Consider the following 26,390-nt stretch of genomic DNA (forward strand, 5'->3'; position numbering starts at 1 on the left):
GGCCTCGGCGGGGCCCAGCGCTCCGGCCCGGGAGGATGCGGCCCTGGGCGGCCCGGGAGCTGAGCAGGGCCCCCGCGCCGGCCCCCGCGGGCCCCGGCCTCCGGAGCCGCAGCTGCCGCCCCGCCCCCGAGAGACATGACTTCCAAGCCGCATTCCGACTGGATTCCCTACAGGTACGCGGGCGCCGGCCCCCACCTTCTCTTCGACTCGGGGGCTCGGGCCTGGCCCACCACCCTCCAACGCTGAGGGCTTGGGGCAGGGTCGAGGGTGCCGGGCCAAGGTGCCCACCACCCCGAACTCGGAGCGCAGGGCTGGCTGGGGACACTGGACTGGGGCGCAGGGCAGCTGTACCCTCTTCATCTGGTCCAGCCCCGGGGGCGCGGGTTGGAGGCTCTGGGCCTTCCTGCCCCAACTTTGGGGGCCCCAGTGGACTGAACTAGCCTGCTCCGCTCCCCCACTTATCCGCCGGGGTTGCTGGAAGAGGCCAGTGCTCTGGGCCTGTGTGGGTTTTGGGGCAGTCAGTGCCATGTGGCCGCCTGGGGAGGGAGTGAACGGTGCTGAGCCCCCTCCTAGGCCTAGCACACTGGTCTTACGCCAGTATAGCGGCGTACACACACCCATACATCTGCAGGCATGCATCCACAGGACCAAAGACTCTCCTGCTGGTCGGTTCACACACTCAGGGCATGAATTCCTGGAGACAGTCATTCCGAACCTAAAGCACAGACTGCTTTTATATACAAGCACCATGTATTGCTACACACACACACACACACACACACACAGATTCTCGGGCTCACACAGGTGTACTCCTGCCTATCCCACACACACTGATTCTCGGGCTCACACAGGTGTACTCTTGCCTATCCGTGCACATACACATCCTATATTTGGGGAATACCTGCCTCCCACTACCCACACACAAGACTACTCATATGTTTCAGAGTCAGAAATCCACTTGCTAACTGGTTTACACCTGGACACACACCAACTCACAATATATGAGAACTGCCTTCACGTGCACAAGAGCACCTAGGAACCCAGGCACACTCAGGGAAGCATGGCCACCCTGTGTTCCCTGATGCTGTGGTCTGTCCCAAGGACAGCTGGGCTTTCTTGCCTGTGTGGAGGTCGGGGTGGGGGAGGGGGTCCCTGGGGCTTGCACAGGTGCAGGCCTTTCTACATCCACTCTACTCCATTCTCTTCATTACCACTGGAAAAGAGCTCATTGCCATAGCAGCACCAGATCCTTGGCCACCCATTGGCTCCTTGGTTGCCATGGGCTACGGGGCTATCTCCAGGCCTCCCCTGAGAGGCATGTGTGTAAAAGGGGTGCCCACTGCTAAGGTCCACTATGTTCTTGCTGGCCCAGGTGCACATGCTTGTGGCTGGTAGGCACAGACTCTCCAGACCTGCCTTGTATCACAGCCTACCCTCAAAGGGAACTGATTCCAGTCACTGATAGAAAGTAATTCTGACAGAGCTCTTCTATGAGTCTGTCCAGACAGCATCCAAAATGGAAACCAGCTGAAACTGCCTGAGGCTTGTTAAAAGCAGATCCTTCTACAAACAAGCACCTGTCACTGGCCTGGGGATTCAGAGTTTCTCTTGAGAATTGTTGTTGTCTCTAATCTCAGCACCTTTGGGGGCTTCAGGGCTTCCCAAGTTAGCATTTGTGGGTGCCCCTCCCACCAACACACACACATGTGTGCACACACACGGGTCAACCCAGGGTTTCCGGTAGACGTATACAGTCACACCTCAGAGTCTCGCATAGACCAGGAGATTCTCCCATCAGGGGACCGGGGCTGTGCTGACTTAGGAGGGCTGTTACCCTGCACAGGGCATCCCGGCTGGGGGCACAGGGCATCCCGGCTGGGGGCACAAGTCGTTTCCGGAGCATCCTGGCCTTCTTGACAACATGTGGGCTAAGGACCTTCTAGAAGACAGTGCCGCCACAAAGAGTATCATTAACCTTTTCTAATCACCCAGCAGAGGTGCCTGGACAGTGCCTGTGGGCTCAGAGGCCTCTAGTGCTGGGGAAGTACCTGAATGGGGGTGCAGATGGCAGGGTGGTGGCCACAGACTAACTCAGGAGGCAGGGGGGACAGGGGCAGCACATGGGGCTGGGATATGACGGCGTGTTTAGGATATGGCAAGCTGGGGGCCAGGCCAGATCGTGGTTCAAGAAGCCTCTCCCAGGAGCCAAGGACCAAAGCAACTTGTAGAGTGAGTACACAGGTCTTAGAGAAAGTCTGCCTCAAGCTGGGGAGGCTTAAGCCTGCCTCTGGGAAAGAGGGCCCTGGGGAGGTCGGGTCGTCTCTGGAAAATGGCTCTGTCCTCCGGCGGCGAGTGCCCAGGCACTGGCATCCTACAGAGAGTGATTTGGCACTTGCCCCAGCCTAGGCCCAGCAATGCCATCCCCTCATTCCTTTCTTGAGCCCACACACTCCATCTGGAGCACAGAATCCTGCCACCCCGAAGCCCAGCCCCGGGGAGCAGCTGGGCACCCTTGTGGCCCTGCCCTGGGCACTGTCCCAGTGCTCTGCCACCCTGCCTTCTTGCTCTGTGGCAGGGAGGGTAGGTGTCTAGCTGGGGGCGGGCTGTAGTCAGAAGTAGCCAGACTCTCTCCTGCCTTGCTGGGGTCTTTCTGAGCCTGCACTGTGCCTGGGAACGCACTGGACTTGGGTGTAGACTTCCAGAATGGGGAGATCTGGCTGAGAGGAGATGCAAATTGCCTTTTGCACTAGCAGGGCTGCTGATTGCAGTCAAAGCCACATGCCTGCCTGATTACAGAAAGTGGGACAGAAGGCGGCAAGGCAGTGCGCTTGCAGATGAGGGGGATGGGTACGTGTGCACGTGTTTTCGTGTGGGGTTTCCCTCATGTCAGACTGGAATGTGTCATTTGGCTTGGGGACCAGAGGTCGGTCGATATCTCGTTAGCTCTCCTGGTGAGGGTTCTCTTCTCTCTGTGGTGGTTGCACCTGCGTCCCCTGGGCCCAGCTCCTTTTCTTTGAAGCAGTGACAGCTGGTGATAATCATCTTAAGGGTAATTGTGACTCAGTTTATAATGATCACAGATTAATTTCACATTCTGACTTACAAGCGAGCCGTTTAGTTGATAAAGTGTAGCAATTGGAATAGCTTTTTGCCTTTTTTTCTATTATTACTACTACTGATTTCTATTTCTGCCATTCTGTCTTCACCTGTGTTCTTGAGGAGCATTAACTGTCCCTGGTTCATGATTTTACAACTTTTTATAGGTTGTAGGTGGAGTGCTGAGTCAGGAAAGCCTATTGCCCACAGGTGTATTGGAGGGTGGGAGTGATGGCCAGCCCTGTCCTCAGTGCTCTGTCTGCACGGTTCTGCGGCTGTTGCCCAGTGTCTCCCTCACCGGGCCGTGAACTCCTGGAGACCAGGAACTGCATCTAGAGAGCAACCTGTTTGCCTGGCATGACCCAGCATGGACGTGATGCCCACTACTTTGAATCAAAGTGGCATCCCCAGGGAGATTTTAGGACTGCCGGGCTTTCCTGGCGCCGCTGTGTTCTCAGCACACCTAAGGGCTGCAGTACTATCCCCTCACAATGGGGCTTTCTGAGTGCTGCTGGAAGAGCACAGCTCTAGGTCGGAGAATGAGAACCTCAGGCAGGAGTGGCCCTCACAGGCTGCCCAGTCCTCTGTGTGAATTCTCCCTGTGTAGCATCCCTGCGAACAGCCTCCATTCAGGTGGACGAGAACGTTAGAAAATCCTCCCTTGCGGTGGTGAGCCTAAGCCTGTCTCTGGGTTTCCCCTCCTCTTGGTCCTCGTTAAGATCCTCCTGGATCCTCCTGGATCCCCCTCCTCTCACTCTGCTTACCGGGGAATGGAATGACTACTCATTAAACAAGACTCCGACTCTCAGTTCTCTCTCTGGGCAGAGCCTCAGAGGTGCCCAGACTCTGGCCCACTGCTTCCCTTCTGGCAACAGGAAGGAAGAGCAGAATCTCCGTTCCCAGTTCCACAGGGAGTCTGTCTCCTCTCCCACCCTGAGCGTCTTTGGGAAGGCTTCTTGCTGCTGCCTGGGGTGGAAGGAGGACGCACAAGGTTGACAGATGATTCAGGGAGCAGGGATCTTGTGATGCCCTCAGATTGGTCTCTGCCCTCCTCCAGCGCGGATCCTGGAGCCGCAGGCGGGGGCCTGGGTGTGGCCTGTCCAGCTGTCCAGCAGCGAGCAGAGTGAGGCTTTTATTCCCTCTCTCTGGACCCCTGCTCCTGTCGCTGTCCTCCAGGCCTCAGCACCCCCATGGGATGGCTTTGATACTGATCAGTCACCTCAAGGCCTCTGTGAACAAAACCGCAAAGTCTTTCATCAGGCTGCTGTCAAGCCCTGTCTCCTCCATTCTGCCTGCATGGGAAGACCTGGGTTTGGGGGCCCACCTGTAAGACTTGGCCACTTCCCGTTAGGTTTCCAGGGGCTTCTGAATTCATACTCTCTTAGTGAACAGTTAGTATCTCTTCTATTTTGTGTCCCCTGTAAGTCTGCTGAGAGGGCTGCCTTGTGTCAGGTCACTGATAAACTCGCTAACCAAGAGCAGCATGATGCTAAAAACCTCCTTTGATGATGGCATGACGCACTGTTGCCAGAACCTTTGTCCGTCTGACTGGCCTGGCATACCGCTTACGTGGCTTTGTCTCGCCCGCATGGTATCGCTGCTGGCCCCTGTAGCTCCACGCGGAAGCCTGGCTGTACTGTCCTCCTGTCTTTTCTGATAGGTCCGTGGACGTGTGCCCTGACTTGCTGGCACACTTGGCCTAACCCTAACGGTCACGTCCCTTCTAGCTATTCAGTTGACCCCTTCCACACGGTCTTACCTGGGGCCACATTGATCTGCACACTATAATTTCTTCCCCCATCTGAACAGAAGGCTGTGTTTGCATGCTTCCAGCCTTAGAGCAGCTCCTCAGTTTCTTTTTTGTTCTTTAGAGATCCCCAGCTCTGGCTCCTGGTCTCTGTTTGCATGGCTGAGCATTAGAATCACCTAAGTCACTTGCTTTAAAAAAGGAAGTGTAAGGTGGACGATTCATTGTGGGGCATCTTCCCCAGCAGGTCTGAATTATCAGGTGAGGCTGAGTGCCCCCAGCAGTTTGGATTCACCTGGTAAGTTTGGGAGCCAGTGGCTGGAATGGAGACGCCTCATCTTGTGAGGCTGGAACTCTTGTGAGCAGTGGGGTCCTCTCCCTTCTGGAGCTGCCCCACCTTGTGTCTTTCCCGCGATGTTCCAGTTAGCCACTCGGCAGCAGAAGCCACAGATCCAGACATGCTGGGTGGGCGGGTGGGGTCTGGCATGCGCCACAGAGTTTGCAGCCAGGCACATTGGGTGGTCTTTCCTCCCCTGACAGCCCACTTCCCTGATTGCCTGAATCCAGCAGGGGCAGGTTCCACTGTGGCTGAGGGGAAGGAAGGAGGGCAGAGGGCGGGGAGTGGGCATGGAGAGTGGGTCTGCCCTGAGGTTGGCCTGGCCGCCAGGCCTCTGGTCAGCTCTGGTGGATTAGCTGCAGCATGGAGGTGGGGTCTAAGAGAGGGGGCACCTGCTTCCTAACTGTGTTGGCCAAGCCTGGCTGTTCCAGCCATGGGGGAAATGTCCCTGACTCTTTTGTTGTCACACATGGTTCACTCTTCGGATACCTGTCTGGCGCCTCAGAAGAAGCAAGGGGATGTGGAGGGGCTGTCTCCTGGGAGGTGAGGGGGCCACTTGGTGGGCCTTGGACAGAGCAAATGGACGGGTGGACACAGCACACCAGGTTTCTCTGGCCTTCATGAGCCAGTGACCGGTGTTTCCCGGGGCCTCCCTGGTCCGCTCCTCAGCAAGAGGAGACCGTCGTGAAGGAGCCGCCAGGGTCAGCTGGAAGACCCATCCATCAGTGCCCTGTCTCCTGTCTGAGTCTCCTGGCGGGGCTGCAGCTGGCAGCCTGGGCTTGGCAGTGGTTCCATAATAGGAGCCCGAGTCATTAAAAAGCCATTACTGTCTGCTCTCAGGGTTATCGTTTAGTGCTGTCTAGAACAGTGCCGTCAGAAAGAGGCAGGCCTGGGTGTGTCCTGAGGAAGGAAGATGCCTAGGAGAGATTCCGTCACAGGAGGTGGGAAGGCAGGGACATCTGGTGGACGGGGAGGGGAGGGGGCCTGGGCCTGCTGCGGAGGAGAGAGGAGCTTCGGTTCTGCTGTCCCTGGAGACGCCGTCATTATTGTCATTGTTCAGCTGTGTGCAGGGGAGTCTGTCATTCACCAGGGACAGATGTTGTGTGCTCCGGATACATTGTTGTCAGGCAGGAACACCACCCGGTACAGGCTTGCCCGTGCTGGGTGATGTGGTCCACCTGGTGCCTTTGTGGCTCTCCTGGAAACGCCGTGCTGTACCAGGAGCCTGCTGTCCTGCACGAGGCGCTGCCCACTCTCGGAGCCTGCTCATTCGGCTGGATTGTCGGCCCTCCTGGATGGGTCTTGCTCAGCCAGGCGTGTCCTTATTCACCGAGCACGTGTTGCTTCACCCAGCCTTGCATCGTCCACTCCTGCAGCCTGGTGCCTGGTGGTGAGGGAAGAGGTGGGCGGCTCTCCAGGCACTTCTGGGGTGTCTTGAGTTTTTGGAATCTCTTCAGAAGCCTCACCCTTGTGTTCATCCATCTTTCTTTGAAGGCCAGTGACTAAGTCCATTCTACCTATAATCGTACCTGCTGACCAGTGTTACTAAAGCCCAAGGCTCTTTGTCATTCTCCCCCGTCTGGGAATGGGGTGGGGACAGAGGAAGAGGAAGTGACGCTTTCGTGGAACTGCATGGAAAGTGGGACAGTGGCCTGTGGTAGGAAGACGTCCTCCCCTCATGCATGAGTCGAGCAGCCACTGTGACCAGCAGTTTGGAGGTGGCATTGCTAACGCGAGCTTACCTCTCAGTGGGATGTCTCCCCTTCATATTAGGGGTTAGCACCTTTCATGGTGTCAGCACCATGGAAATAATCGTCTGTGTCCTGCTCAGCCAAGCCCAGGGCTAGGGACGACTCAGGTGACTGCCCCCGGCCCTGCCCTGTGAGAATGCAGTGGCTCGCGTCATCCCAGTGAGCAAGGGAATGGCCTCTCCTGCTGGCAGGAAGGGGAGGAGCCAGCACTGCCTTGTGGAGGTGACATGGGCTCCTGTGGCCCAACCACCAGGACATGCCTGAGATGGCAGGCCTCCCCGTGTGGGCCAGGCACAGAGCATGGCAAGCAGGGCGCAGTTGGATTTCAGGCCCCATTGCTCCTCTCGGCCAGGTGGCACACAGAGCCCGACTGTAGTTGTCACCCATATCCTGGACGCCACAGACCACAGTGGACAGTGGTGTTTGCACACTCACCCTTTGAAGATGTTTCGCCCTTGCGTTCTCCAGTCAGGCCATGGACTGGAGGTGGAGAGACAGGAGGAGGAGTTGTAACCTCTCGGACCTGACAGGGCTCCCAGGCATCCTGCTCACCCTGGTGCCCCCCTCCAGCCTGTGGTGCGGCCTTCTGTGATGGGATACTCACCACCCCAGCCAGCTGGGATTTTTCAGAGCTATTCCTGTCCTCTGGGCCTGGCATTGCCCTCAGGGAGGCCATGTGCAGCTGTGCGCTCTTAGGGAGGTGGGCTACTTTAGGTAGACTGAGGCCTTGACTAGAAGCGTGTCTGTTGAGTAGTGTGTTCTCCTGTGCTCTGGCAGCTGAGGGTTTGGTGAATGAGGCTGTTCTGTGCAGGGCCCCAGATCACAACTGGGGCTCCTCTTGCGTGTAGAGCAGCCCATGGGCATCAGGAAAGTCCTTCCCTGATGGCAAGTAGGTAGGACAGCTGCTAGTTCAAAATATGCAGTCTTCACAGGTTGTGGCCAGGGAGGTGAAGCCAGAGGTGGGTGGTGGGCTGTCTGCAATCCATGGACTTGCTGCCACCCTTTGGCTGGCTTCCGCAGCACAAGTAGTTTGCCTGAGCTGAGACGACGTTTCAGGTCCATTGTTCCAGTTGGAAAGGGCTACTGCTGTCAGAAGTAGGTGGAAATGCTTCACCTTGTCTTCAGGGTGATGTGACCTCATCTTTCCCCCTTACGTGTGTACTGTACTCAGCTACACGCAAGCACACCCACCGCTTAAACAGGTGTCTGCATGCATTTATGTTCAGGTATGTGCTTACACATGTAGATGCCCTCACACATTTGGACATCTCCCAGTGCACATGCATGAGATATTCCTGCAGCCTCACACACAAACCCAACACACTTGGACATACCTGTGCAGGCATCCACACAAGGTCTGATTCAGGGGCAGGCTCTGGAATAACTGGGCCAGGGCAGCCTGGGGTTCCCAGAGCTCAGATCCTCAGGCTCCAACCCCACCCCATGCAGCTGTCCTGACCTTGGCTTTATAGGTTTGGGCCTAGGTCTCATGCATGTGTCTTAGACTAGAAACAAAGTTAAGTGGTTGGGGATCCCTACTTGTGCTCTGCCTCACTTGGCAGCAGAGCTGGTCTGTGTGAGATGATGCTGCCCGTTCCAACACCGTAGGTAGGGACTCAAGGATTTGATGCCCTGCAACCGCCCACACTGTGTCTGTGGCCAGGGAAAGGGCCCGGTGGCCGGTTGATGGGCTGTGCGTTGTTGTGCTGTGTCTGCCCTGTGCACATCTGCACCCAGCCCTAGCCATTTCCCGAGGGACTGGTTGGTGTCATAGTTTCACTCTCCCAAATGAGGGGACCTTCAGTCCTCTTTAAGTGGGGTGGGGGGGGTGGGCAGTGTCAGCATTTCCACTTTACCACCTGGAGAGCCAGGAGTTTGCCTTAAACAGGTGGGGAGAGAGTCTGCTTCAGAAGACCCAACCTCCACCAGAAAAGATGGAAAGATGGAGCTGGAGGGACAGGCCCTTGGGTCTGAAGCCCAGCCTCGGGCCTGGCTTGTGCCTGATGCCTCTGGATCTCAGTCAGGCCTGGCCCTTCTCATGGACCCAAGGGGAATGTCTCCTCTATATTTACTGGGGCAGGGCGGACTGGGAAGTCCTTGGGGAGCAGGCATCCCAGCAGGAGATAAGTCCCCAAAGTGGCAGAAAGATGGCTTCGTGTCACAAGCTGGTTCCCAGATAGTAGCTTCACCCTTCCCCCCCCCTCCCATGCCCAGCAGCCATGACGGGAGGGGTTTAAAGAGACCAGACATGGCTGGGGGTGGTCTCTGGGCTGTCCTGGCTCCTTGTGGGCAGGCCCTGAATACTCGTCTCTCCGTCCGCAGTGTCTTAGATGATGAGGGCAGCAACCTGAGGCAGCAGAAGCTTGACCGGCAGGTGAGTGAGGCTGGAGCCGGGCGGAAGGGTGGTCAGCACTGGCTATCCCGGCCAGAGTCTGGGCCGGGGGGAGGGCTGTCCTCCTCCCTGGGGTGATCCTGTCTGGTGGGGAGAGGGGCCCCTCCCAGGAGAAGAGAGGCGAGCTCTCTCCTTTACCAGCTCGGCATCAGCACTGCCCCGGCATCTGGGGCTTCTGCCGGCAGGCAGCTTGGGTGACCGCAGTTGGACGTCTGTGCCGTGATCCTGCCAGGGCAGCTGCCTGGGCTGACACTTGCCGGCTTCCGCTGCACCCCACATCTTGGGGCACCAAGGACATGAGGCCAGGGTGGGCTGTGGGCCGCACCGTGACCTCTGGAAGCGAGCTGAGCGAGCAGGTCCTCTCCGGTCCCGTCGGGGCGAGACGGCCGGCCCTCTCAGGGCCCGCCAACTCCTGTGCTTGTCCGCTGCCCCTGTAGCGGGCCCTGCTGGAGCAGAAGCAGAAGAAAAAGCGCCAGGAGCCCCTGATGGTGCAGGCCAACGCCGACGGGCGGCCCCGGAGCCGGCGGGCCCGGCGGTCGGAGGAGCAGGCCCCCCTGGTGGAGTCCTACCTCAGCAGCAGCGGCAGTGCCAGCTACCAAGGTACACCCCACCCTCGGGACAGCCTGGGGAGGCCCCTGCGCTGCAGCCTTAGACCCCAGCACTGCTTTGGGGAGCCCCTCCGGGACTTGCTGCTGCCCTGGGTAGGTGGGGGGCTCATCCTGTCAGGGGTGCCCAGGCTGAGTATGGCTCCCGGCCCAGATGGGCAGCTGAGTGGGGCAGGCGGAGGGAGGCTGGGACCTGGAGCCTTGGGCTCCTGAGTCTGCTGCTGGGGCCAGAAGGGACAGCTTTATGGACCCTGGAGTTCAAAAGTCCAGGTTTCTGATCTGAAACATTTCCCTGAGAGCAGGAGGCAGCTCCCAGGAGCAGAACAGTCTGCTGCCTGCCAGCATTCTGCCTCCTGGGAGGAATCCATCTTAGCTTCCTGCCTGCCCAGTGCCTCTTATGACAGACACCTGTTGCCTCCCCGCCCTGGCCTTCCCACACCCTCAGTGTCCTGGCTTCTGGCCTGCAGGTGCCTGCACGGAGCCGTGCTAGCCAGCAGCCTGCAGCTCCCTTCTGTGTTTGTACACTGTGGCTCTCGGCAGGGGACTCTCCGCAGCTCATCCTGGGGCCGGGGACCGGGTGGCTCCATTGCATCCCAGTGCTCGGCACCCTCCTTCCTGCTCAGGACCCTGGGCTGAGCGGACGGTTGGTCTCTCTGAGCCTGAAAGGAGGACTCAGACTCAGTCCCCGCTGCCCCCTGCTGGTGGCGGCAACCACAGGGGGGCTTCTCCATCAGCCAGTGACTCTAAGAAGGTTGCAGGCATCTGGCTTTTGCAGCTGGAAGGAGCCACAGTGTTCCCCTCCTTCTGCGGCTTCCTCAGGGCGTGCTGCCTCCAGCCACTTCAGTCTACTGGTCGTTGCCTCGCCTCGGGGCCCCTTCACAGCAACGCCCCTGTGTGCTTCAGTTCAGCAGCTCGGGCCACAGCTGGTGTGTCTGTGCTCCACCTGAGAGGCCCTTCGGAGGAGGGTCGGTCTCGGAGGCAGTCCCAGCTTTGCTCCACAGGGAACTGGCCTCCAGCCCCACCCTAACCTGGCAGGCTTCTCCGCATGCTTCGTCTGTGGGTGCCGCCCCAAGGGTGGCGGAAGTGCCTTGCAGAGAAGGCCCCCGCGGTTCTGCATCCAGTGGAGCCTGGCACCTGGCCATCCAAGGCTACCCGTGGGAGGGGAGCCTGCTCCTGGGACTTCAGGCCAGTTTGCGCCAGAGCCAACGTCTTGAGACTTTGAGAGAGTCTGGCAGGTCACAGCTGTGCGGTCACTTTGGCAGGTGTTTCTTGAGCACCAACTGTGTGCCGGGTAGGGCCAGCCCCGCAGAGAGACTGCAGCCCCTCTGAGACAGAGCGAACGGCCCAAGTCAGAAGACAGCTTGCTCACTTGTCATCTGCTCGCTGGTCCCCATGAGCGAGTCACTTACCTTCTCTGGGTCTGTTTCCTGCCCTGTAAAGTGAGGAAAGTTGTGTCTCAGGGCTTTGAAAATTGAAGCAGCCATGGTGTGTTCCACGAGCCAGTCAGCTGAATGCTGTCCCCCGCTGAGACTCCAGACCCGGCTTCCCCCGCTCTGAGGAGGCTGCTCGCCCAGCGGGCTGACCTGGGGTTCCGGTTTCCAGGAGCCCCGCCCACCCTGCCCCCTGTAGCCTCCGCTGCCTCCTGCTCTGCCCTCTGCTGGCACTTGGTGTTATATACAAGGGGATCATTCTCAGGAAGATGAGGGAGTGTGACATAAATCAGAACTGACAGTTTATCCAAGTAATGAGTTTCTGACCTACTGGCCATGCTCATTCATGTTGTATATTTACCCATTGCTTAAATGTCTATTGAGGGTCTGTTCGTGTCAGGCTCTGGATTAGAGGCTGGGGGTCCAGGGTGAGCACAAACGGATGTGGTCTGTGTTCTCTTATGGACCCTAAGGTCTAGGAGGAGAGAGAATGAAGTAGATTGTTACAGGTGTGCTTTGCGGAAAGAAGCCGGGCCCAGTGAGTGAGTGGCAGAGAGCCTGCTCCCAGGCTAGCGGCCAGAGAAGGGCTTCCCTGAGGAGATGATGTCTGAGCTGGAATCTGCGGGATGAATGGGAGTTGGTGGGAGCGTGGGCGGGAGCAATGAGGGTGGTTCAGGTGGTGAGACCGCAAGAGCAAGGCCCCGTGGCAGGAGGGAGTCCAGGACGTACAAGGCACCGGAGGAGCCTGGTGCACCTGGGACTTGGGGTGCCCGAGAGCTGAGGAGCGCGCAGTTAGGCCAAGGGGAAGGCCAGACTTGCAGGAGGATGTCGGTGGTCATCTTAAGAGCACTAGGAAACCACCCAAGGACCTTGAGCAGATTGGGGTTCTGAAGTGTGGAGAGCGTGGAGACACCCAGCAGTGGCCCTTCCGAGACCTCTCTGTTGGCGTGCGGCTCCTGGTGTCCCTTATTGTCCTGCCTCAGGGGCTCATCCCATGAGGCCAGTGCAGCTCCCTGGGGTGCTGGCCCTCGCTGTGGTCTCTCCCAGGGGCTGCAGCTTTTCTGTCTTTCACCCACCATTTCGATGGCCCACATTCTCCCAGACGCTCTCCCACCCCCTCCCAGACTGCTCTGCTTCTGGGTTGGCCGTGGTGCGGGCCAGGCTGTTGACTTAGCACCCCGCAGGGGCTGGGCTGGTGCCGCCTCCTTCCCGCTTGGCCTGCCTGGCAGAGGCGGCGTGTGGAGGCCCTGGCGGGCCTTGGCCAGTGGTGGGGGAACTGGGAAGTGTGCTGGAGCTCTGGTCTCACCTTGCGCCCATCTCTCTCTCTCTCTCTCTCTCTCTCCCCCTCTCGCTCTCTCTCTCTCTTTCTCTCTTTTCCTCCAGGAATTAATACAATCAGCATTCCATCTCACATCCATGATTTTTCTAAGACTGCCAGAAAACCCACAAATGACTGTGCAGTTATCTCCACAATCCTGTTTAAAACATCACCATTGTGTTTGACTTAATATGGTACTTTGCATTGACCACGACATTTGTTTTACAGCTTCTCTGAGGCATAATTTACAGAACATAAAATCCACCCTTTTAAAGAGTACAATTCAATGGTTTTTAGTATATTCACAAAATTGTGCAACAATCATGTTAATCTAATTTTAGAGCATTTTCATCACCCCAAAAAGACACCCTATTATCCATTAGCAGTCACTTCTCATCCATCCCTAGCCCAGCTTCTGGCCACCTCTAATTATTATTTTTTGGTCTCTATTTGCCTATTCTGGTCATGTCATGTAAATGGAATTATGTAACATGTGCTCTGGTGTATACAGCTTCTTTCACTTAGGATAATGTTTTGTAAAGATTCATCCGTGTTGTACCACACATCAGAACTTCATTCCTATTTATGGATGAAATATATCCTATTGTACGGAGCTCTCTCGCTCTCGCTCTCTCCTGAGCAGTTCAGGAGGCCGACTCGCTTGCCAGTGTGCCATTGGGAGCTACCCGCCCCACAGCGCCGGCCTCAGCCAAGAGAACCGAGGCAGCCGCCGCGGCGGGGGGCCAGGGCGCGGCCTCCGGGAAGAAGGGGAGGCACCCAGGTCAGCTTTGCCCTCACTGCCGGCCTCCTCAGGAAGCCCAGCCCCCTCTGTGGGGTTGGCGGGAGGCTTCTCCTCCGGACTTGGGGTGAGGGACCGGGTGGGAGGCCTTGGTGAGGGCCCTACGTGGCACTCCGGGCCCCGCTTCCCGGCTGGCTCACAGGCCTCCTCTCGCCCCTGCGGCACCGGGCTGGCCTGTGGGTGCGGGCAGGCCTCGTGGGCTGCCAGGATGTGAAGTCCAGCTCCCCACCCGGGGGGCCTGAGCGCCTCTACCTCCGCCCTGACCAGGGTACCCCCTCCGGGGGGCTCACTGTCTCCCGGCAGCCCATCCCCACCTTGGGCAGTGCTCAGGCATCTCATGGGCTTCCTCGACTCTTCCCTACTCCCAGTTCTACCCTCTGGGCCCCACAGACCAGTCTGTTCCCTCTGCTCCTGCCTCTGCAGAGAAGATCCCTGGAGATCAAGGACAGTTACAGGGGCCCCTGCCCCGAGTCCTGTCTCTGCTGACTAGACACCCTGTCTCCTCAAGCCTTGTATGCGGAGTGGCTTCCGGGCCTCTGGGTCGTGGTTGGACAGTGGTGTGTCAGGGTCCGTGGGCTTGTGGAGCTGACCACAGCATTCTGGGTAGAGCCTTGCTTCTGGTCCTGAAGCTGTGGCAACTTGGGCAGGAAGGTTGACGGGGGATGGGAGCCCCTCCATTCGGGAAAGCAAGTGTATGCCGACCTGTCTTTTTTGAGGGGCCCTATGTGTTTTTACAACGTGTGTGAGTCTGCGTGTGTGAGGGAGAGAGATCAGCATTGACGACGTGGAGCTGGCCGCGTCTGTGCCGAGTGCTGGCCTTGCTGTGTCGGATCCAGCCTTGTTCTCCCTCTTGTCCTTCTCACCGTGCAGTTGGTTTTGGAGCTGGCTGCTGTCTGCCTGGGATGTGAGGCATTTCAGTCCTACCCTCGGCCACAGATGTGGGGGAACAGCAGAAGAAACGGAGCCCATGCCCCTTCCTAGCTCACTGATCATTAAGAGGCTGACAGACAGCTGTCATTCATTTTAAAAAAATCGGTTTTGCCAATGAAGTTTTCAGAGGGTCCCCCCATTCTTCCCTCACCCTCTTCCTGGACATCTGAGAATCCAGGCTTTCCCCCCGCCCTCCCCACCCCGGGATGGGACTCAGGAGTGTCCATGGCCTGCAGGCACCAGCGGGCCAGCAGCACTGGCAGAAGACAGGCCCGAGGCCCGAGGCCCCATGCGGATCCTGACTGTGGGCCAGGCAGACCACGCCTGGGATGGTGGGGAGACAGCCGCTGGTGGGGGCACACGGCCCAGTGGGCAGGACATCCGTGCTATGATGCAGAGGAAGGGTGAGCCCCGTGGGGGTCCAGTGACGCCCCCCAAGCCCAGCCCCAGGTTCTCAGATGCATCCTTCTTGGGGAGCGTGACTCTCCTGTGTCTGTTCCAGCCCCTCCCAGGCCCTGGTGTGGGGCACACTTGGAGAGCAATGAGGAACTTGGGCAGGGAGGGGCCCCTGCTACGGCTGAGTTAAGGGAAGAAGTGTGAACTAAGGTAACCAACCAGCCCACAGCCCCGCCCTGTCTCTCCCCATCCCCACCTGCCCCCAGGGAGGCCCAGGTTTGGGGACAGGTTTCCTTTCCCTTTGGTTCCTTTGAAAAAGCTCCTGCCTGCGAAACGTGCCCCCTCTGTCTGCTGAGCTAGGGGGAGCAGGGCCAGGAGGCTGAGAGGCAAGGCAGATCCTCCCAGGAAACCTGCTGCCCGTGGTCGTTTCCCGACCATGGGATAGCTTCCCGGAGAGAGGGCTGTTGAGGCACCTTGAGGCTGGAGATGGCATCGCAGGTGTGGAGAAGCACGTAGCCAGGGGGCCCAGGCAGGCTTTGGAGAGGAGTTGGTGGGCCCCACGCATCAGGCTGAGTAAGGAGTCGGGCCTTTCCCGAGATTTCACGGCCTGTGCTAGCCAAGGCCTCTAGTAGGCCTGAGGCCAGAAGTGGAGGCTCCCAGTGCGGGGTCAGCTCAACTCAGGACTCGCTACACGGAGACAGGGCACCCTGACCGCTAGAGAGGGCGGGTCTGATGGCTGAAGCTGGGAGGGGGGCTGCACCTGGGGATAGTGACCAGCCCCAGCTCTCGTACGCACCAGAGAGAAAATGTCCTTGTGTGCATCTGGTTGTATGTGTGGGAGTGTGTGGATGCACATGTGTACATGCAGCTCTGCACGTGTGGGTGACTCAGAGCCTGGGAACCAGTGACCTGCAGTGCCTGTGTGACCACTCGTCCCTTTCCGCTCCTCTGTGGCCCAGGCGTCTCCAGGAGCATGAGCTTCGAAGAGGAGGAGGAGGATGAGGACGAGAACAGCTCCAGCTCCTCCCAGCTGAACAGCAACACCCGCCCCAGCTCTGCGACGAGCAGGAAGTCGATCAGGGTGAGTGCGGAGCTTCCTGCTCAGCAGAGGGGCAGGCGGCAGTGTCACCCAGCTGGGAGGGGAATGAGTGTGAAGTGACGGGGAGCTGGCTTTTCTGGGCCAGGGGATGGGCCCAGGTGCCTATCAGGAGCTTCTCCGGCCTGGGCTCTTCTGTCCTCCCAGTCTCTTCAGCCAGGCTGGGGGCTGGGGGCAGCTGGAGTTGGACAGGATGGCCCCTGAGAACCTGCCCATTTCCTCCTTCCCCACCCCTAGGGCTGCTAAGGTGAGGGAAGGGCTAGGAAGCTAGCTGCTGGTCCCAGGGCCAGGATAGCTGGGTCCACATCCCAGGGGGCCTGCCCTGTCTCCCACCACTACCACGTTGGGGGCAGCTTTGGATACCAGACCACCAGTTTCAGCTGTTCAGGGTCCCTGGGGCTCAGGCTTCTCCTCTCTCCTCCGCAGGAGGCAGCCTCAGCCCCCAGCCCCCCAGCCCCAGAGCCGTCGGTGGATGTCGAGGTCCAGGATCTTGAGGAGTTTGCCCTGAGGCCGGCCCCGCAGGGGATCACCATCAAGTGCCGCATCACACGGGACAAGAAGGGCATGGACCGGGGCATGTACCCCACCTACTTTCTGCACCTGGACCGTGAGGATGGGAGGAAGGTGAGGTTGGCTTGGACACACGGTTTTCACCCTGTGGGCTTGAAGTCCTGGGGGCTGGAATGGGACTGGAAGCCTCAGCTCCAGCACTGACCTGCCAGTTCCCCCAAAGAGACAGAAGCCTCCCTGCCTGGTCAGTGTATATGTGTGTGCACACACATATGTTCAAGAGCTGAAGCAAGGGAGTCACTCGTGAGTGCAGGTGTGTGAGTGGCACCCGTGATTGTGTGTGGACCGGAGGCCGGGCCTGGAACATGACCCTGCTCCACTCCCAAGGTGTTCCTCCTGGCGGGAAGGAAGAGAAAGAAGAGCAAAACTTCCAATTACCTCATCTCTGTGGACCCAACAGACTTGTCTCGAGGAGGGGACAGCTACATCGGGAAACTGCGGTACGAGCATTCCCCCAGGAGGCCGGCAGGGGTGGGGCAGGCAGGGGCAGGCTCTGTAGAGGGCATCTCCTGTCCCCGAGGGAGATCCAGGCCAGGGGTCGGATCCTCTCCCAAAGTCGCCTCTATCAGGTCAACCGTAGGCCCAGGTCTGTGCCAGCCTAGAGCTGATTTGAAGATGGGCCTCACATGCCCTACCCTAAGCTGCTCCCAGGCACAGGGGACGCAGGCCCGCTAAGAGGGTTGGATCAAACCCTAGGATGTCAGTGATGACGTGGGCCACCGTGGAAGAGCCGCCTTAGCCCCATGGTCAGTGCCAAGGGGCATGGCTGAGAGTGAGCCCTTGAGGGAAGAGAAAGCAACCTTAGGGTGGGGGAGAGGCTCTGTGCTAGGCCTCAGGTGAGGGAAGGTGTGCTGAGGAAGAGTGCCTGCTTTGGGAGCATAAATCAAGCTTAGCAGTCAGGAGCTAAAGCTGGAGATGGGGCCGGACCAAAGCTCACAGGCTGAATGGGACAGAGTAGAACATCTCCACCCTCCATGGGGTGCTGAGTCCCCTCTGCAGTCTTGTCAGATGCCACTCTGGTGGCTCACCTCCCGTGCGGGGAGCCACTCCTGTTCCTCCAGGGAGACTTTCTGTGGAACTCAGATTTCCCTGAACTGAACCCGAGATGCTCTTTGATTAAACTCAGAGCAAGTCGAGGCCTTCTGTCCAAGAAGCGCCTTCAAAGATGGGGGTTCCGTAAGCAGCGTGCCTGTGCCCCCAGGTCCGCTGCTGGCCCAGCCCAGAATACTTTGCAGGCTCGTCACAGGACAGCCTCTGAACTGCTCCATGCCTTGGGGCACAGGGTGCATGACTCTATACTGATCGTGCCTGTCCTTCAGGTCCAACCTCATGGGCACAAAGTTCACCGTTTATGACAATGGAGTCAACCCTCAGAAGGCATCATCCTCTACTTTGGAAAGTGGAACCTTACGTCAGGAGCTGGCTGCTGTATGCTACGTGAGTCGTGGGCTCCTGGGTCTCTGGTCTCCAAGTTAGACGTGACACTCAGGACTTGCTACCTGTCTGTGGCCTATCCCATCTACCTTTACGGGCAGACACGGAGGCACAGTGGAGTGGCCCCTGCCTGGGACAGGACACAGCTGGCCATCTGCTTGGCGAGTTCTGGGGACTAGGCCTGGCTCTCTGAAGCCCAGCCTGGATGCCTCCTGGAAAGGAGGAGGCAGAAGGCCTGGGTTCCTGTTGGTGCAACCTTCCAGTCCTCCCTCCGGTGTTCAGGTCCTGAATGGACTGTAAGGCCCTTTGCATAATCTTCTCATTGAATATTCAATCTAAGAGCTCCATCCTATCTTCTTGATTGTATAGATGAGGAAACCTAAGATCAGAGGTTGAGTCACCTGCCAATGTCACACAGCTCACAGATGACCAAACTGGAATATAAACACAAAGGGTTTCTCCATCTCATTTCAGAATGAGGGACTGGTACCATCAGCCTGGGAATGCATAGCTGTTTTGTATGATCCAGTGGTGCCACCTGCTGGTCGGCTTTGGGGAGGCAGTCTGACTCTCTTCAGATACTGAGCCCCAGGTGCTATTGGAGGCCCTGAAGAGAGAGTAGTGAACAGAGAGACTATAGACCCTTATGGGATGTGAACCCTTAGTGGGGAGATAAGCTATAAAACAGTCATATAAGCAAAATAAATATGTTCTGATAAATGGTAAGAAGGAAAAAATAAAGCAGGGAAGAGGCCTATGAATGTCCTTTTAGGAAGGATGGCAGGGAGGGCTCCACCAAGGTAGTGCTTAGGTAAAGGCCAGAAGGAAGTGAGAGCCAGCTGTGCAGGTGTCGGGGAGAACACAGCGAGTGCAAAAATCCTGGATGCCTGGCATGCAGGGGGAATGGCAAGGAGGTCAGAGAATGCAGGGGAGTGGTGAAGAGGGGGGGTAATGGGGCCGTATGACGTGAGGCCTTGCAGGTCGAGGTAAGACCGTCAGCTTTTACTCTGAGTGAACTGAAGAGGAAAATGATCTGACTGACCAGGACCGCTCACCGCTGTGTGGAGAACAGATGACAGGGAGGAGGGTGGGGGGGGGGGTGGGGGAGGGGGGAGGAAACAAGGATTCCAGCTAAAGGCCAGTACTGTGATCTTGGTGAGAGAGGGTGGTGGTGAAAAGTGGTTGAATTCTGAATATAATTTGAAGAGCCGACGGCATTTGCTGATGGATGAGAAGTGGGGTGTGAGGAGGGGGGGGAGTCAAGTATGACTCCAAGTAGTTTGAATAGATGGAATAATTGAGGTGCTCTTAAGTGGAGCCAGGAGGACTGTAAGAGAAGCTCATTTGGGCAGAGTGGAGATTCAGGAGCCCACTTCCGGACATGGTAAGTTTAGAGATGCCTGTTAGACAGGTGAGTGGTGGAAGCTAGCTCAGCTCAACTTTATTCCCTCCCCCCAGTCTCTCCAGTAGGTAAGTTGAGTCTTCACATGGCTGGTGTTGAGTTCTCTGTCGCTATTTCCTAGGAAACAAATGTTTTAGGTTTCAAGGGGCCGCGGAAGATGAGTGTGGTTGTCCCAGGCATGACCATGGTTCACGAGAGAGTCTGTATCCGGCCCCGCAACGTGAGTCTCTACCCCATCCCACCCACCTTCCCCATTATCCCAGCGTCTGCATGAGCGTCTAAGGGCAGAACTCCAGCTGGTGTGTACGTGTGGAGGAGACACAGTGTGAGAAACCCTGGAGGTCTAGGGAAATCTAAGGACTCCCACCCCTGGGGCAGATCCCTCTTTGGGGTGGTCATGGTGCCAAGGCCTGGGCCTGGCTCAGCTGAGGCTGCCCTCCCAGGAGCATGAGACGCTGCTATCACGCTGGCAAAATAAGAACACGGAGAGTATCATCGAGCTGCAGAACAAGACGCCTGTCTGGAATGACGACACGCAGTCCTACGTACTCAACTTCCACGGGCGCGTCACTCAGGCCTCCGTGAAGAACTTCCAGATCATCCACGGCAATGACCGTGAGTGTTTCTGCCCTGACTTATTACTGTCCACGTGATACCCGGGGCCCTTAGCTCAGGGTTCAGCTCACCTGGCCCTGCCCGTAGAGGTCAGAGTTTAAGGACACGGATTATACGGCTTAGATTAGATGTAAAGAACTTTCTAACCATAATGACTGGGAGGCCCTGGAGGAACCTTCTCTGGGGCCCTGGCCCTAGATTCTGTGCACGCAGCAGAGTCTCAGGCACGGGAACACCCTGTGAACGGACTTCCTCTCTTCTTCCCTGTCTCCTGGTGTTTGTATGCATCTTTCTCCTTTGCCCCCTGTTCCATCTCTCCTGCCACTTCTCCCAATTGCTCTATTTTACCTCCTTTGGGATTCTCTTGGCTTCTCTGCTTCTCGCTTTCTCTTCCCTCTTGTGATTTGGGTGTCTGTCCTTCCCCATCTCCGCCATCCCTGCTCTGCCCTTCTGTCTCTGTCCACACTTGTGCCTGGCTCCAGCGGACTACATTGGGTGGGGTGGGGGTGGGGTGAGGAAACAAGGATTCCAGCTAAAGGCCAGTACTGTGATCTTGGTGAGAGAGGGTGGTGGTGAAAAGTGGTTGAATTCTGAATATAATTTGAAGAGCCGACGGCATTTGCTGATGGATGAGAAGTGGGGTGTGAGGAGGGGGGGGAGTCAAGTATGACTCCAAGTAGTTTGAATAGATGGAATAATTGAGGTGCTCTTAAGTGGAGCCAGGAGGACTGTAAGAGAAGCTCATTTGGGCAGAGTGGAGATTCAGGAGCCCACTTCCGGACATGGTAAGTTTAGAGATGCCTGTTAGACAGGTGAGTGGTGGAAGCTAGCTCAGCTCAACTTTATTCCCTCCCCCCAGTCTCTCCAGTAGGTAAGTTGAGTCTTCACATGGCTGGTGTTGAGTTCTCTGTCGCTATTTCCTAGGAAACAAATGTTTTAGGTTTCAAGGGGCCGCGGAAGATGAGTGTGGTTGTCCCAGGCATGACCATGGTTCACGAGAGAGTCTGTATCCGGCCCCGCAACGTGAGTCTCTACCCCATCCCACCCACCTTCCCCATTATCCCAGCGTCTGCATGAGCGTCTAAGGGCAGAACTCCAGCTGGTGTGTACGTGTGGAGGAGACACAGTGTGAGAAACCCTGGAGGTCTAGGGAAATCTAAGGACTCCCACCCCTGGGGCAGATCCCTCTTTGGGGTGGTCATGGTGCCAAGGCCTGGGCCTGGCTCAGCTGAGGCTGCCCTCCCAGGAGCATGAGACGCTGCTATCACGCTGGCAAAATAAGAACACGGAGAGTATCATCGAGCTGCAGAACAAGACGCCTGTCTGGAATGACGACACGCAGTCCTACGTACTCAACTTCCACGGGCGCGTCACTCAGGCCTCCGTGAAGAACTTCCAGATCATCCACGGCAATGACCGTGAGTGTTTCTGCCCTGACTTATTACTGTCCACGTGATACCCGGGGCCCTTAGCTCAGGGTTCAGCTCACCTGGCCCTGCCCGTAGAGGTCAGAGTTTAAGGACACGGATTATACGGCTTAGATTAGATGTAAAGAACTTTCTAACCATAATGACTGGGAGGCCCTGGAGGAACCTTCTCTGGGGCCCTGGCCCTAGATTCTGTGCACGCAGCAGAGTCTCAGGCACGGGAACACCCTGTGAACGGACTTCCTCTCTTCTTCCCTGTCTCCTGGTGTTTGTATGCATCTTTCTCCTTTGCCCCCTGTTCCATCTCTCCTGCCACTTCTCCCAATTGCTCTATTTTACCTCCTTTGGGATTCTCTTGGCTTCTCTGCTTCTCGCTTTCTCTTCCCTCTTGTGATTTGGGTGTCTGTCCTTCCCCATCTCCGCCATCCCTGCTCTGCCCTTCTGTCTCTGTCCACACTTGTGCCTGGCTCCAGCGGACTACATTGTGATGCAGTTTGGCCGTGTAGCAGAGGACGTGTTCACCATGGATTACAACTACCCATTGTGTGCGCTGCAGGCCTTTGCCATTGCCCTGTCCAGCTTCGACAGCAAGCTGGCCTGCGAGTAGAGGCCACCTCGTGCCCTCTGGGGTTGCCCAGCCTGGAGTGGAGCTGCCTGCCTGCGGAGACAGCCCTGCTGACCCCTGTACATAGGCCTCGTGCCAGGTGACCCTTTGGCTCTCAGTGGGCTCCTGGGCCCAGCCATCCAGGAACTGGCTCCTGCGCCTCCACTGCTGAGGCAGAGGAGTGGGGGGATATGAAGGGACCAGCGTGAATTCTTTGTGCCCCAAGATCAACACCCCCCCACCCTTGGGTTAGTGTGCTGCTGCAGTCGTGTTTGCCAAGCTGAGCAGCCTCTTCGGCCAGGGAGGCAGGAAGGTGTAGAGGGAGAGGAAGCACAGTGCAGGGCTGCTGGGGCCCAGCCAGGCACTCAGCCCAACTGTGAGGGGCACAGTGAGTGTGTGTTAGTGTAAGTGTTAGGGCACACCTACTTTACAGAGCAGAGGGCTGGGTAGCCGAGCCTGGCCCTTACAACTACAGAAAGTCCTCCAGCTTCAGAAGGCCTCAGCTGGGCCTGGGAAGAGTTATGGGCATGGGGAAAGGTGAGTGGCAGGACCTTGCCAGGGTTGCAGGGGCCCGGCTGTGGCTGTGGGAATTGGCTGGTGGCCTAGGGTTTGAGCTCATGTGATTTCTCTGTGTGCACAGAGGCGGCAGGAGGCCAGCCCCCAAGGTCAGATCTCTTATAGAGGATGGGGCCTGTGCAGGCTCAGCATACAGGCGCCGCATGGGACAGGGCTGTTCTGGAGCTCCCTGCTGAGCAGTCCCTGCACAAACCCTATGAACCCCAGGACGCCAGCCCCAGACTGCACACAGGTAGGCGTGCCTGGAGCTCCTGCCTGTGCTTCAGCTCCCACTGCAGTCAGCCTGGGCTGTGGTTGCTGAGGGATTGTATGTGGTGGTTCTTAGGTGGGAATGGGACAGGGTAAGGAGAGCAGGAAATGTTTTAGAACCACAAAAGATCAGAGGTGGCAGGACCCTGAGAGATCATCTAGAAAATAGGACTTGCTCTGGGTCACCTGGCTGGTTAGGGGCAGAGTTCGGAGTTTCAGCTCCCTTGATTTCCTTGTTTCCACCATCCCCCAAGAAACTGCTCTCTCTGACCTTCCTAGGGCACAGTCCACATGCCCGTGCACCTGATTCCAGAGACTTAGAGATGTTGAGAGGTGGTGAAATTGAAACCATTTCAGTGGGAAATTGGGCAGTTCCCTGCTGAAAGCTGTCTGGATTTTTGTATGTCCGTCTGATAGTGACTGGCCTGTGCCTGGCTCCTCCCCGAGGGCAGGCCTTACTTAGCAAGGTTGCTGCCCATTTTGCTATCTAGGTGCGACAGATGGGTTGTGAGTGTTCAGGGCTGTGCCTGATCTCTCCCTTTGCTGCCCTCCTCCTTGGATGGCACCATCTACTCTGAAGACTTGGAAAGTCTTGCATATTTGTCATTTACCCTGACAGAGGCTACTCACCCAGATGGAGATCAGAAATCAGTGGGAAGCAAGCAAGAGTTGTTCCCCACTTCAGAGTAGATGTGCTTGGAAAGACTACATAGAAGTTGGTTTTTTAAAAAGTTAAACATCATACTTTAAACATGTTAGCAAGGCTCTGAGGTGAAGCTGTTTTGACTCCAGTGGGAGTAGTGCGCTCTCATTTCCTGGTAATCTGGGTTTTCCCACGTTGAGTGCTTAAAGCAAGGCGTTCTTGTTCTAGCAGGGATCTGCCCACACCTGGGGCCTATGTCTCTCTGAGAGGCCCCTCCAATGATCCAGGTTTTGTTAACATGGTCTAGTTTCTAGACAGCTCTTGACTTGGGGCCATCTTTAGGGCACTAGAACTTTCTATACTGAGCTGGTCCACTTGCCAATGAAATACTGTCGCGCCGTCCTCCTTTCCATAGTCCCGGTTTGGCTCTTCCTTTCTTGACTTTGAAAAGAGAGACCTGCTGACATTGAGAATGATGGAAAGCAGATGACCTCTAAAGTCTAAGCAACGCTGTTTCTCTGGGTCAGTGATTTTAAGGTAGAACAGGTTGATTCTGGATCCTCGTGAGAGGGGATCCTGGGGCAGAGTGGAAAATTCATCAGAAGCACAGTGCAAAACTAGTCCCCTGCTTTGTCCTCTCGTACACAGGGGAGGGGGTTGAAAGGTGTTTTGGTAGGGTCAGGAATGTGGCCTGAGCGTTCCAGCCTGGGCATGGACAGGGGTAGCTCAGCAACAAAAGCCTCTGATGGGCACTGAGTGACCAGCAAGAGCACTCGAGTCCCTCGCAAGGAGGCCTGTTCTTAAGACCCCATTCCTGGTGATGCTGCTTTTCCTTGACCACTGGCCTCACAGCCATGGGCCCAGAGACTCATAAAGCTGCCAGGGCCCCTGGAGGCCACCTGGGCTTAGCCAGCCTCTTCCACAGGAAGAGTTCTTGCCCTTCATACCCTCTAACCAGATGGTCCTTGGTTGGGCAGGGAACTTGGTGATGGAATGAGCAGTCCCTAAGGGTGTTGGGTAGCTGGGACCTTAGGCAGCTCCTCTGTAACTGCTCCTAGCTCTAACTCACTCCTCCTGGGGCCACACCCCAAAACTCTATGCCCTCTACCCCCAAACAGTTCTACAGAGCAGTGAAGTTCACGTCCTTAATTAACTCTTCCCCATTTCTGGCTTTTCTTTCCTTCTGGCTCCAAGGTGCTCTGTGTCTGTCTGTGTGTCTCTGTGTGTATTTGGGGCAAAGGGCAATCTGAACAATCAATTGAGGTTTCCTATTACAAGCATATTTCTGCAGATGAATAGGAAGGGAATAAGGATGTAGTTATGATCACCGGTGGATTTTGTTCATTTCATGCTCTTTGATCAAAGTATACTTGGGAAAGTACCAACTCTTTCTCCCAAGGTTCTGACTGGGAAGACACCATCCCCAAAAGTTTAGTTCTTCAGTTCCCACTTTGCATTACCTGAAGAAATTGGCGTGTTGCGGATGAATGTGAACTTATTCTAGTTGATCTAGTTGAATGTGCCTTAAAAATCATGACAGTAATTCAGAACGAGCATGTAAGGTCCAGCCCCATGCTGAGGATAGGTGTTAAAAGCCAGGGAGTGTGATAATCACAGGCTAGAAAACATTCGGGGCCCAACACCTCCTTCCGTGACAAGGGCAACAAAATTGTACAAGCAGACGTGGTTCTCTGCTCTGGAAATGGTGGGGCGTTGACTTCTAAATGAATTTACCATATAGGTTTTACACGCAGTTCTGAATTCAACAAGCCACAGTGATGACTTCAAACTAAGATGCTTGTGCTTTCCTTACAGTGAGGGGAGAGGCTGGGCTGGCTGTGCCCACGGCTTTGCTATGCAAGCACAAATTCCATCTCCTAGATGGAGTCCCTGGCTTTCCCTTACCTGCGGTTAACACCGGCCTGTCCCTCTCTACAATTCTTCATCCCAGCTGAGATACCCCTGTGACCTCAGGATGCCAGGTGGCCCTCAGAGCACGTTTTTCCAGATAGCCGAATGAGTTTGAGTTTGCTTTCTTCTGGTGCCCAGCACTGAGTGGGGCCTGACTCCCCTGCACAGGGCTCAGCGTTGGGACCCTGCACTGCCCTGGGCCCTGGCTTGTAGAACTTTAGCAGGCAGCCCCAGGAACAGGCCCAAGGCTGGGCTCTTGTTTGAGGTTTGAGTTTAGTGGTCACCTGTCCTTCCATACCTCCTGTTTGTAATTTTCTGTCAGTCATCTCAGGATATGGGGGGAAAGGTACAGCAGAAGTATTTGGGACGGGTTTGGTTTTTCCAACCATGCTGAGAGGCAAGTTGGTCTTACAGAAAGCACTACTGCACTTAGTAACCATGAGATTTTGAGCAAACCACGTGATTTCTCTAGGTCTGTTTTCTCACCTACGAAATAAGGAGGCTGGACTGTCAACAGCTTGCAGTAGGATTCAGGGTGAATGAAAGCTGACCCTTGCTTTCATCACTTTCTAGCTCATCACCGTGCCTTTTTCTTTCCTAAGAAAGACGTCACACCCTTTTCCTCTTCTCTTCTGTTGTCCCTCCCTCCTTCGCTATCAAGGTCCAGGCAGAGCTGGAGATGAGGCTGAGATCCAGAATTTCCTAGAGAGTAACAGAGTGGCTTAGAAAGGGAAGCCCGACTCTGGCCTCTTTAATCCTGCATTTGGTGACTAAGGGGACGTAGGATGGTGACACTTCTCTTGTTGGGAGCATACATTTAGCCAGTTTTCATAATGCCTAGAATGTGTAGGTCTATTTGCACAAGATTGTCTTTTCCTATTTTGGAGTGGTCAGACATTTTATTTTTGTTCAAAATCATCAAGTTTTAGACAAACTTGCAAAACTGTGCTTTTATTAAGTGACTTTTTGAATAAACTCTTTGGTATTCTGGAGCAAATGTATTTATTTATTGGTATGTGCAATGACAAAGTTGGTATTTTCTCATGTTGACATTATGTATGT

At 56.3% G+C, this 26,390-nt stretch overlaps 1 protein-coding gene across 1 annotated transcript in view; it reads left to right on the forward strand.

Annotated features, from left to right (window-relative positions):
* TUB (TUB bipartite transcription factor) overlaps positions 1-22,320 on the forward strand; it is a 63,437-nt gene extending 41,117 nt beyond the window's left edge. Inside the window, 11 exon segments of the mRNA XM_007459837.1 lie at positions 9,254-9,305; positions 9,761-9,923; positions 13,320-13,457; positions 14,642-14,809; positions 15,761-15,882; positions 16,324-16,521; positions 16,795-16,907; positions 17,787-17,904; positions 19,425-19,523; positions 19,747-19,918; positions 21,819-22,320. Coding sequence (XP_007459899.1) covers positions 9,254-9,305; positions 9,761-9,923; positions 13,320-13,457; positions 14,642-14,809; positions 15,761-15,882; positions 16,324-16,521; positions 16,795-16,907; positions 17,787-17,904; positions 19,425-19,523; positions 19,747-19,918; positions 21,819-21,952 — 1,477 coding nt within the window. The 3' untranslated portion in view covers positions 21,953-22,320.
* Positions 22,321-26,390: the final 4,070 nt, after the last annotated feature.

This window comes from Lipotes vexillifer, unplaced genomic scaffold (genome assembly GCF_000442215.2).
Source record: "Lipotes vexillifer unplaced genomic scaffold, Lipotes_vexillifer_v1.1 scaffold61, whole genome shotgun sequence".
NCBI lineage: Eukaryota > Metazoa > Chordata > Mammalia > Artiodactyla > Lipotidae > Lipotes > Lipotes vexillifer.